Source organism: Alligator sinensis, unplaced genomic scaffold, assembly GCF_000455745.1.
Source record: "Alligator sinensis unplaced genomic scaffold, ASM45574v1 scaffold1295_1, whole genome shotgun sequence".
Classification (NCBI taxonomy): domain Eukaryota; kingdom Metazoa; phylum Chordata; order Crocodylia; family Alligatoridae; genus Alligator; species Alligator sinensis.
In genome coordinates, this window is record NW_005841880.1 from 4,403,230 (window position 1) to 4,416,363 (window position 13,134).

The window sequence follows — 13,134 nt, forward strand, 5'->3', positions numbered from 1 at the left end:
GAGATTTGCTGCATCTGAGCTCCTTTGGGAGCAGAGCCCGTTGCTTGAACCAAAACCCTCTGAAAGAATAAAATATAGAAACGTCCAGTTAGGTTCAGTCTTACCCTTAAACCCAGAGCACATCATTCCAGCTAGCCCACCTCCGGCCACACTTCCTAGGGAACTGGCTCCAAATCCTAAAGAGGCAACAGTCCCACACTAGGTTTTATATTGACCCATGTCCATTCCCTGTCCTAATGCTTCCCTCACTAGCCCATCTAATCTAAAATTACGGTAAAATTGGGACATAGCCCCAAACCCCACACTAAACAAAGCAAAACCTGAAATCTGGATCCAAGCTTTATGACATGGGCCCCTCTTCAATTAGTCATCCAAGGAATAATAGAAATGAGCTGGTTTTCAGAGACAGGTGTTAAAAAAAAAAAAAAGGTCAAATCACAAGTCAACTGGAATAGTCTGTCCTCCCATCTCTACATGTTCTCCTGCCAGGGAAATGTTTTCCAATGCTGCTATAACAGGTCACTAACCTTTCTGCAAGAGCCACTTCTGTCATGATCACTACCAGTAATACAGCCAAGACATTCTTGTATCTCCATTCAGCTGTGTAATCTCACTCCTGGAAGCCCTGCCCGTCCCTATCATTTTGCTACTCATCCACCTCTTTGCGCTATGTCTGACATTGTTTTAAGCTTGAGGCAGAGGCCCATGTCTTATTTGACCCACGAGGTGTCTTGTACACTTTTGCATGCTCCAAAGTATGTGAATGGGGAGAACACCAAGGATAGAATGGAATTATTTAGAGTGGCACATGGGAGCGTAACGATGTATAGTGAAACGAATGTGCAAAATGCAGTTAGGCCAAGTATCAGGAAAAAATTAATTACAGCTTTTAGGCAGTGCAAAAGTCTCTAAAAGGGAGTTGCTGATGCTTTGAAGACTACCAGTGTACTGGATATGTTAGAAAAACTGCTGTGAGAAAGAATCCTGGAACAGGAACTAGACAAGTCTACTAGAAAGTAACCATTTCTACTAGCCATAACCAATTGTATGGCTTTATAGTATTACCTATCACCTTGGTATCTGTGCACCCCTGTGTAATATCCATAGTAAAAGCCCATGGGTTGTAAATGCTATTAAATGCACTAGAGTCTTTAACTAAAGCTTGAACGAGCTTTGGTTAAAGTAACCCCACTGCCATTTTTCAGTGTGGGGATGCTGATACACATGATGCTGGAGTCTGATGGCCCGTGGCAATTACCACTCTCCAGCAGACTCGATTAATTGATCACTCGAGTTGGCTCTGTAATTACAGTGTGTCAAAGCAGCCACAATGTATGTGTATAGGTGCCCTTATGATGACAAAACCCTGATGCACTTATATTTAAGTAGGTCCATTGAAATCAATGAGAGTAGGACCGTGCTGAAGAACTTTGCTGAATCAGGATCTAACCTATGCTTATTCACACAAATTATTGGACTTCAAAAAGCATTGCTCACATGAGGCCCCAGCTTGCAAAAGTTTAACATAATAAAGTATGTTCTCCATGTTCAAGGAAAAAGGTTAGCATGGTTAATGGTCAGCAAGGCTAATTTAGAAAGCAGATAAACTCACACTGGATTATACCTTGGGAACTTTTATAGTTTTTCCTGAACCTTTATGGTGTGCATTCTTTTTTAAGGTCATACACAGGATATTGTATTTATTTTTATAGTCGGCAAACCAGCCAACCGCCCGCAAATTCCCAAGTTTGAGTGCAGCTCAGGGAGACTCCCAGGAGTGCTAAAGGTACCTGAACAATTCAAGTCTGCCAAATTGGCATGCAGAAATCTCCTACAGGATTTTCTCATCAAGATTCAGGTTCCCATTTCTGCTTCCACTGGAAGTGGGAGGTGCAGAGACAAGTAAGAGTGAAAAGGAACTCCTGGGATTAATCCAGCTTTTCCAAACATCAAACAAGTAGTCCAGCCCTTTCAAATCAAACTCAGTGAAGGAAGACCCCATAAAACTTCTAGGATTTTTTCATCTTTTTTATTAAAACCACTGTGTATAACCACGTCTTTGTCATTAGTTAAATCAAGCCAAGCTGCCACAGAGACTCCAATCACATTCATCTGTGCTACACAGATTCCAATTTCGGTATCATCAACCTGCAATGTATGCAGGCCCTCTGAAGCCTTCCTCAATGGTTTAGCACTAAAGTTACTTTGTAGAATTCATCATTTGTCCAATGTATGAGTTTATTGGATTTAAAGGCCAGGAAAGACTGTTATGAGCATCTGCACTGTCCACTTCCATAACACAAATCAGCATTGATTTGTAGAAGCTTGGAAACAGTTTGGATAAAGGCAGATACCAGGGCAAATTCACCTTCAACGATAGTCCCCTGACACTGAGCCAACGTGCCTAAGCATTAGGGGATACAAATTCTCATCCAGCCTCTTCTGGGTGGCCTTAGTCACGTCACTTCATTCTGCCTCAGTTTACTAACCCACCTCTAAACTGGGGGTAATGGTCTTTATCTAACTTTAGAAAACACTTTGAGAGCTTTCAATAGGAAAGACATCTGAGATTCGTCCATCTGCACTGCCTGGGACTTACCCACCATCTCCCAACAGGACTGCGTTATACCTTCTCTTCGAGTACAAGTTGTGAGAACATACAGTAATTTGCCTGGGAGACTTCCTATTACTGTGAGTGAGTCAATGGGAGTTTTTCTGTTGACTTCAAAGGTGGGATTTTTCCTTCCGTCTGAAGCAAGCATCACAGAAAAGGCAGAAGAAGCTATCATTTTTCAAACGACTGATAAGGTTTATGGAATTGTTGCTAAACTCCCACGGTGCCCTTTAGGATCTCATTAGGTCTAACTTCTTCGTAAATAAGATTCACTCGTTTGCCAGAAGTTAAGGATGACTGATTGCACCTTTCCATTATGTTTTCATCGTCTGAGCAAATAGAACAAATCTTTTTGTCACACTTTTCTTTCCTTTCTGCACCCTCGGTGCAATATTTTGAGGTTCTTTTTCAGCAAGGGAGCCAATAAAATCAAGCTGAACTGCATTTTTGATGTGGGTGCAGGAACATCATTAACAACAACTTCCTATGTTGGAACAATATCAAAGTGGATTATTCTACTCCTCCTTTAATTATTTTTCTTTAATTCTTCACATGCAGAATCTTATAGTGGGACTGTAGTGTGCTTGCAGGATTGAAGTCAGTCTAGAGGAAAAGGCCAAGGGCAACTTGCTTCAATAATTTCTTGAAATTGGTTTATGTACTACATTAAAAGTGATGTTAGCACAAAAGAACTTGATAAGAAAGTTAAGAACAACTGAAAGGCAAAAGACTCCTAAGTTTCAAAGGCATACATTACAGGCTGGCCTTCAACGTACTGTGTGTGTTGACAGTGAATACAGATCATTTCTAAATTAGTCTGATTTGAAGAGTCCTGAACGGGAATTAAAATCCCCAGAGGTATCTTGTCATGATTTGGCGACATCACGAGATGGGGAATCTACCACTTCCCTTCATGGTTCATCCTGGTTTTCCACCTTCACTCTTAAAATTTAGTGGCTTATTTCTAATTTGATTTGACTTTAAGTCACGGTTTCTTGGTACATCTTTCCCTGTTATTTTTAAGTGCCCTATAGGATCTAGTATTTTCTCCTTCTCTAGGTACTTATATACTAGAATATTATCACTGTCATAATTGTTATTATTGCTACTACTGTTATAGTTATTGTTATTATATGATTTGTATAATATAGTATAATAATTAATAACGGTTATCACCTCTCAAAACTTTTGATAAGCTAAGCAAAAGGAACTTCTTTGTCTTTCTCATCAAAATAGTGTCTGGGGCCCTCAATTTAATTTTGTGGATCTTTCCAAATCCTCTACAATTTTTTTCAAATACCATTTTTTTAAAACACTGGGGCATAAACATTGTATGCAGCTCTCTAGTCTCCATTGACATTTACCTTCCTACTCCAACGTATGTGCATATATTAAAGGATTGGATTAGTTCTTCATTTCAATTTGAAGGTTGTGTTAAACCATCTCTCCGTATCAAACCTTAAGTTCTGTTCAGAGGCAGTGCTTTCCAGGATACCCCCCATCACCTCACCACTCGCTCTGTACTTTGACTTTGCAAATCTAGGGATTAGGAATATAGCTTTGCATTTGGCTGCATTTAAAGCATATTTCACTTGAGAGGTCCCAGCTTGTCAAATGATCCAGATCACTCTGTCTGACTGCCCTACCCTCCCATTAGTCATTTCTCTGCTTAATTTTGTGCAAAGTTTATTGGCGGCAATTTTACATTTACTCTCAGATCATTGATGAAAAAGTTGTTTAGCACTGGGCCTTGCATCAAATACCTATTAATAATACCCTCACTTAATGAATCCACACTGACAGTATTGAAATCTCTCAGACCTACAGCTGAAATTCATTTAACCTGAATTTTACGGATACTATATATTGCCAATTTTTAATCTGAATGCTATGTGGGCCTGTGTCAAATGCTGTATGCAGATAAAGCAGACTCTTCTAATTATGTCCATCAACCATATATATCCATTTCATTTCTCTGGGACTGATGTCCAATTAATTGACCTATAGTTACTAGAGTCATCCACTTTTTCATTTCAAGTATTAGCACAACATTGGCACTCTTTCCAGTTTCTGAACGGGTCTTGGACTGCCAGAAAACTTTAACAACAGGCCAGAGATCTCCACAGCCATTTCTTTTAGGATTCTTGGGGACAAATTATCCAAGTCAGGAGATTTAAAAAAGTGTTTTTCCTCAGCAGATGTAATTTAAAATCTTCCTTATATTTACTACTGGGAAGTATCCTACTGCTCTTCCTCATCCCTTATCAATTTTCTATGCTCCATAAATTCTACATTGTACTCATTGTTCTCTGTTTCCCCTTTTTCTATTTGTTTTACATCGTGGAGTCTGTTTGTTTTTTAATTGTGGCCATTGCTCTGCCATTGAATCAGGATGGACTTTCATTCAAAGTCATCCTGTTTTTTGATTGTGGCATTATGGCTGTTTGGCCACCGAATAAGTACTCTTTGAAAAGAGCTCCTACTTCTCAGTTGCACTTTGCTGTCTGGATTTTATCTCCCTATCCATCTTGCTGATCATTCTTCTCTGCCTCGGAAAATTAGACCTTTTGAAGCATTAAATTGTATATATTATTGGTTGGGCTGTCCTTTGTCTGCCTTTACTGAATATAATCAGGTCACGATTACTGGTCCCTAGGCAACCACCAACTGTTAACCCTGCGATTAATTCATCTTTATCAGTCAGAATGAGGTTCCAAATAAAATTACCAGGTGTCGGGTACAATACTGTTTCTGTTAGAAAATCATGAGCAGCAACTTATAATATTCAGAAATTCTAATGATATTTTACCACTGGCTACACAAGACCTGTGCTGCGAGTCTCCCAAACTATAGTTGGAGCTCCCAACTATATACATATATTTTTTTTCTTTCCACATATTACAGATAAGTGTTTAAAGAGTAACTCATCCTTGTTTTGTTCTGTGATCTATAGCGGCCTCTACCATGTCCCCATGCTGGCCTTTGTTAGTTGGTCTACCGATGCATGGGTAGTCAAGAACCTGTGGTTCTAGAGTTACTAATAACAGATAATGATATATTACACACACAGAGTCACCTCACACTCATTTTTACCCTTCTTTTCTTCCTAAACAGATTGCAGTTGCCAATTTGAACATCCCAACTATGCAAATTGGCCAGCCAGGTTTCAGCAATAGCTGGTATATTGATTATCTAACTAATGAGAATTTCCATTTCCCCCTACTCATTATGCAGACTCTCAACACTGGTATACAACTAATTGAAACATTTCTTGTCTTCACATTTTTTGCCACAGTGGAGCTTGGGTTCAGGGCCGGACACAGGCACGGCCAAACCAGACGGCCGCCCAGGGCCCGGACAGAAAGGGGGACCAAAAATGGTAGTTTTTTTTCCCCGTTGTCTGATTATTATTATCATTATCTCTGGTGAAGGGGGGCCCGATACTAAAAGTTTACCCAGGGCTGCCAGGAGTCTAGGTACGGTGCTGCTTGGCTTCATAATTCATTGCTTTCTGGGATGTTCAAACTAGCCTCCAAAGATGAAAGTTCATTTCCCCCAAGCCTGGAAGATGTTGGCCATCCTGATTGTACTGCCCCATCTCCCACCAATCTACAAAATGAGAATGTTCAGCTTCAAAATGAATCATGCAACCAGCTGTCGACTTGTAGCATTTTCTATTCGCAAACTTGTAGCACCAAAGAAACTCTGGATGTCCCTTTTCTGCATCTCCATTCCGAGATCCACAATCTGCTATCATCTACACAGTTTTAGTTGGCTATTTGTTCCAATGTGCATCGCTTCCCCAGCCAATCTTTGATTGTTACGGTCAAAAATATTAATCTTAACAACGAAATTGTGGAAACATTTTGCAGTATCGATCAGCAAGTTGCACACACAGAATGAAAAACCATGCAATGAAACTAAGAGCGTGGAAACTGGAAAAATATGACAAAGTAGACAGCTATACAAAGAATCTCATTACCTGGGCTGCCTACCTTCCAGAAACGATACTATTCTAGGAAAGAAATTGCCCGTAGCAATTCCCTTCTCCAACCTCAAATGGCATCTGACTCCCACTAACTGCGTTGTCCTCCCTAGTCAAAGATGCTACCCAACCCCCAGGTTCTTCAGAGGTTACAAAACTTTTCTGATGTTCCTGTAAATGGCATAAAATGAACCTCGATTCTCATTTCACTTTAGTTGTTTGAATTAAAACTATCTATTCGAAAAAATAAAATGACAGCCTCACTTCTCTACCGTCGAAAAGGTTTTAAATATGTTTTATTTATCTCAGTGTGTTAGCATGGAAAGATTTAAAAAAAAGAAAAGGAAAGAGAAAACCACCAGAAACTTCTCCCTTTAAAAAACCCAAACCTGCTAAGCATTTTGTCCCTCTTCTCCCCTGAATGTTTCCCGGTTTCACTGATTTTGCCATCATTCAGCTTTAAGAGATGCACTGTTAAGGATGTGGTGCCATTTGATTTGTCATTGCTTTTATTGACACATCCACTAATGACATCATGATATTACAATAAATCAAACACCAAACTCTTGTAAAAAGGTTTTCATGGCAACAAGGATAAGTTAAAATCCATATCCCATGTTCAAGTTGTTGGGGGCGGTTTTTTAACTGCAAACATTTCTATGGTAATTATCCGTGCAACATCCATAGAGACTCTATCATGGCTATCTCAATGCGAATAAATGCCTCAAACCGATTTTAAAAGAAAACCCTTCCGAGCTATAGATTAAAGCAAATCTAGCATTAAAAATAGGTTGCTCGTCCATGGAGACAGCCCCAACAGCTGTGCAAGCTGTGGTTACATTACCTGCTGAGATGCTGGCACTGGTTGCACTACTGGAGCTTGGGCCGAGGCAGAAGTACGCAGAGCCACAGAAGTCGCTGAATCTGATCCACCCTCTGAGCTCTGCATGCTCACTGCTAGAGAGAGCACAGGACAGATGAGACGGAGAAAACAGCTTCACTCATTTATAGTTCAAAAAGCACGGGAGTCTGTGGCATCAAGGCCCAAGGAATAAAATCCCTGCGGAGGGTCTACGGGCAGTTATAGGAAGGAAGGTAACTACCTTCCTACTTGGAGGCTTCTTTTTAATCTTGGCTCCAATTTTATTGCAGTATTATATTAAGAGAAAAAAAGTTGCACAATTGTTCCACAGAAAGAGGGAAGGAACAGAAAATATGCTTCTAAATATAACAAAATGGCATAGGAAATTATTGTGTCACAGCCAATCTGTAGTTGCTCCTCGCAAAGGGCTAAGAGAACATGTGACCAAGAACTACGGTTTCTTGCCTATGAGCTTCAGCACGTATAACCATCTCAGGGTGTTTGCACAAAAAGCCAAGAGCCGGACTTGACCGTGTGCCCAGCTAAAATGCATCTGAAACGGCTACGCTATGCTGCAAAATGCAGGCACAGAATGATGAAGCCGTGTACCCTCCGATAGAAGCTGAGGTTCACAGTTAAGAGGAGACACCTTGAAGACAGTCAAATCTGCAGAGCTTTTGTTTCTAAACTGAAACTATGGACAAAAAGCTATTTTCCTTGGAAACCAAAAATTTAGAAATTTTGAAATGTCAAGGTTCCCTCTCGTTAAATGTAATAAAATGTACAATTTCTGGGGACACCACCAGTATTTCCATTTTTCTTTCTCCTCCTCCTCCCCCCATTTCTTTTTTGCAACTAACTTTTTGAACTTCCACAAATTTGCAAGAATAGAAATAAGGGGGGGTGGGGAAAGAAAATGTGAGAAAAATCTGGATGTTGTTTTTCCATACGCTGTCATAAAAGGAAAAGGAGTGGTGCAAAAGATTAAGTGAACAAAAAAAGAGCGCTGCAAAATGGAAACGACATCTATGTTCTTAAATTTGCCCCCTACTTCTCAACTAGCTCTGACCTGGGACAATTATAGCAAATAAAACGACATGGGTTTCTCTACCCTCTCAGCTCTAACCGCTCGTGAACATGTTCCTCTTTTATGATTCTCCTCGACGTCGAAGGAAGAGTGGGAATCACAATTCAGCTGAAGGATCGAGAATAAACAATCCCGAAATAAGTCACATTGCTTGTCGTAGCATTGTTCGTTGCTCCAGCCCTCAAGGCATAAAAAAAAAGCTTTCATTTTTCTTGAGACGCTGCATAGAATAGGATTGCATACAATCCACTATATAAAGAGAGCATCTGTTTCTTTAAATCACTGTCTGACCGTATTTTTGACGGGGTATCTAAAAATTCCTCTTTATCCAAGATTCCAGCTGCTTCGACCCAATGTGACTAATAATAATAACAATAATTCTCTCTGCAAAGTTAGGAAATAGCCTCACACCTGTTCCAGTTTGGCCCACCCCAGTTATTTGCCAGTAAACAGCTGGGCCAGCACAAGGTCTTTGGTGAAGGACATAAGCTGAAAAGTCTCATATAAACATAACTTCCAGCAAAAAAAGGACACTTTTTGGATACATAGTCTCATAACTTTCTGCAAGCATGGGCGATTGTTTGTTACTTATGCCTGCCGCACTCTAGATCCCAATTTAGTGTGATTTTATACCTCTCCACTCAAATGATTGGGTTTAGGTTATATAACAAGAAAGCTGGGTAAGTTCCCATTAGAGATTTAAACATGCTTTGGAAATGTCGTATGAATGCAAGCAAGATCAGCCACCTGTGGAAACAGGTTCACTGCAAAAATTTGATTTAGATTAGAGCTCAGTTTAGGATATTTAAAGCTCATCAAAGAGCACCTTGAACTTTTGGTGCCCTAAATATGCCCGGCCCAGAGTGTTAGGTTCTTTGCTGCACTGGGGCTCAAGTCCCACTGCGGTCAATGTGATTTCTGCACGTGCTTTTCTCAATAGGAATTTTCTCAATAGGAATTGCCAACAAAAGGGGTCTTTGTAAAAGATCACAGAATATGGATTACTTGACTTCACCATCCCACCATGGATTACTTGACATCACCATAACAACAAATTGCCAAGCAGGGTTGGCACACTGGTGTGCCTTCCAACTTTGTGTCCTTCAGAAGTAAAACTGATGACGCTAATCAAAATCCCGCAACGGTTTGCAATTTAAGATTTAGCTTCAAATACCCTTCAAGTGGAATATTAAAATAAGCCATACAGAAAATGACAACGTTTATTTTAAATGCACTAGGATCATACGGGACGATGATCCTTCCATACCCACTCATCATCTCTCAGACCGATGATACTCAAAAGACATGTTCAGAACTTTGGCGGGGCCATAAACTGAAGCAGCAAGTCTAATATGAAAAAATATTGTTTTGCAAATGTGGTTTTAACACAGTGCCACTCCAGATAGAAGAACTCTCTCAAGTCGCATCTGCTCGCTTTTGTCAACCAATGTGTACTTCCCATTGGACCTCAGTGCCCAAGAAGAGCTAAAAAAAAGATGCATGCACCATGAGCATTATATACAGATCTCTTACAAATACAGACTCTGTTACTGATGATGATACCATAGATGGAAAAAGCAACCCTGCATATTCAAATCCCAAGACAAGTTCACAACAATGAGGAAAACCCTTGACTTGCAAACCAAGCAGATGCAATCTGGCACTGCAGAGAGAGAGAGGCAAGGCGTGAGCCTGGAGCCCCAGAACAGTCTCTGAAAGAATCTGTATTAATGTCTGTTTTCCAAGGATGCTTTGGCCTTAGAAATATCTTGAATCGTCTATTAAAGCTGTTTTGTGCCTCTTGCAAATATAAGAGGCAAATCTGTTAAGGCTTTCTGCTCAAAGTGACTTGTGCTGCTGACAAGTTCAGCACACAAACAGGACTCCCACTTGGTAGAAGTACGGCTCCTGCTATCTGTCTAAATATTGCAAGGGACAAGTGAGGTGTGCAGCTAACAAGGAGATTTTTCAGGAGTTAGGCAGCCAATTTCCACTGCGAGAAAATAGAAGCCGGATGCGAAACTCACACCTGTGCCATTGAAAACCTCCCGCACTCTGCTGCTTACCTCTAAACCAGGGGTGTGCAATTATTTTGGGTGGAGAGCCGCTTACTGAGTTTTGGCAAGCCATCGAGGGCCACATGCCAGGCAGCCAAGGGCAGATAAATGTTAATTTTCTAAATTTTTTAGGGGCCCTGAAGGCTGGATAGAATGGCTTGGCGGGCCGCATTCGGCCCCCGGGCTGCACTTTGCCCACCCCTGGCTAAACGCTGAAGAGTGTTGATTGTGATGCACCATCTATTATAATATAATATCAGTAGGAGCCTGCAGCGAACTTCTCATACAGCCATTTAGGGAATCTGCTGTCATTCCTTGACCTGGTTTTTGACATCCCTCAGGAGCCCCAGTTCCACAGCACGCTGACCCTGAGGGCACTGACAGAAGTGACATTTGTTGGGCGATCGGCCCCCTGAAAGCGCTCTGCTGCCGTGCTGCGAGACACGTGCATGGCTGCAGAGCACATTAAAAGTGGCCGATCGCATGACAAATGAACCCTCATCTGATGAAGGGTCACGTGAAGGTGTTCCAAAGCAGAGCATCTTCATTAACTTCCGTCAATCCCTGCATGCGATCAGGGCTGGGCTGATACAGCCCAACCCTGCCCCTGGCTCGGTCTGCAGGAAGGGAGGAGGGATAAAGGAGGGAGAAGGAGATGCAGGTTGGGGTTTGCCCAGCCTGAGCTGGACGTGGGGGTGGGTGATTGGAGCCCTCCCCCGCGCCACACACATCTCATAGCCCACCCAGCCCTCTCCCCCTTCAGCTCAGGCTGGGCAAATCCCAGCCCACAGTTCCCACCCCATTCCCCCTCCCTTCCTGCAGACAGCACCAGAGCTGGGGGGCAGAGGGCTAGGGGAGAGAAGCTGAAGGCAGGCAGCTCCTTCGCTGGATTGGCCCCAAAGTGGAGCTTGATTCCTCCCCGCCACACCCGAGCAACAGGCTTTCTGTGGAGCGCCACGAGTTAGAGCTGGGAGCTGCACGTCAGTGACTCTCAAAACTGACTGGCTCAGAAGCCATAGAGCAACTGGTGTTCAAAGAGCTGCAAAGTGTATACTCCTAGGAGAACTAAGGCAAACACTCTCCAGTTCACAAAGAAAAAAAGAAACTACGATTCATTAATTCCTACTCCTGACTTCCTGCCCCTTGGGCAGGGGGCTGGACCCAATGATCTCGCGAGGGCCCTTCCAGCCCTAATGTCTATGAAATTCACATTTGCACAGTCCACCAGATAAATGTACTTTAAAGGTGCTAAGCCTCTTTGGTGCTTGCTAATTCTAAAGTACTGGGTTATTTTAAGTAATGCCAAAAGTAATTCTGCAGTGAGCTGCAGGTAGCAAGAGGAAGAGCCACTTGTGTGCCTCAGTCTGGGTATCACCGATCTAGATCAACAGCTCTGAATCTCGACTCAGTTGGTCAAATGCAAGCTCTACTGTTTTTAACTGGGATGAGTTTTGGTGTTTGAGTTGGCCGAAAGAACAGAAAAAAAATCACACAGCGCAGCCACATTGCCAAGTGTTGCTGATTTACAGATACCAAAGCGAGCTATTTGCAAAAAAGGAACAGAACTATTAAAAGGCGTTGCCTGGAGCCCTGCAGCCAATTAACAAAATGACACCTCTGCAACTCTGTCCAAATCAATGGCTTTGTATAAGCAAAAGTGTATGGAATTGGTAGGCTAGGTTCTCTGGGTAGATGTGATATCTTTTATTAGACCAACTGACTAGCTGGAAAAAAGTTCTTTGCAAGCTTTCGGGCACCATCTTCAGGCATAGGGAGTGTCTGCCTATATAGGGTGATGGAGCCCAAAAGCTTGCAAAAAACTTTTCCCCAGTTACTCAGTTGGTCTAATACAGGGGCAGGCAATTATTTTGGGCGGAGGGCAACTTACTGAGTTTTGGCAAACCATCGAGGGCTGCATGGCAGTCAGCCAGGGCAGATAAATATTAATTTTCTAAATTTTTTAGGGGCCCTGCGGACCGGATAGAATAGCCTGGCGGGCCACATCCGGCTTGTGGACCGCATTTTGCCCACCCCTGGTCTAATAAAAGATCTACCCAAAGAACCTCGCCTGCCTATGTCCTTAAACCAACATGGCTACAACCAAAAACCCAGCAACACGGAGTTGGTAGGAAACAATTAGGCAGATGACGCACAACCAGGAACAGAATCCATAGCCGATTTGCCCAGTGTTGTGGGCTCTTGCTTCAGTGAGGTTTGACAGACATTGGGCTAGGTACAGACATTCAAAAAGTCCAAGGCACGATCGATCTAAGTTATGTGGTTTTCTATAAGCAGCAGAGTTTTGATGGGTAGCAAGCAGAACACACACTTGCCCTTTGATGGGAGGGGGAAGGACAATAGGGAGCAAATCTTTAAACCATTTTTAGCCCAGTTTGTGCGGGCTGAACTTCTCTTGTGTTATGAGCATAGATCGGTTTCTGATCACTTATACCGGTGAAAGTGTAATGTCTGTACCCGGCCTAGGGGGCAGAGCTGCATGCGGAGACAGGCTCTATTTAAACTCCGACG

At 42.2% G+C, this 13,134-nt stretch overlaps 1 protein-coding gene across 1 annotated transcript in view; it reads right to left on the reverse strand.

Moving 5' to 3' along the window:
• The window catches only part of RFX2 (regulatory factor X2), an 87,401-nt gene that overhangs the window by 40,029 nt on the left and 34,238 nt on the right, over window positions 1-13,134 (reverse strand). Inside the window, 2 exon segments of the mRNA XM_025196528.1 lie at window positions 1-59; window positions 7,444-7,553. The exon segment at window positions 1-59 is cut by the window's left edge and continues 19 nt beyond it. Of these exon segments, the coding sequence (XP_025052313.1) occupies window positions 1-59; window positions 7,444-7,548 (164 nt within the window). The 5' untranslated portion in view covers window positions 7,549-7,553.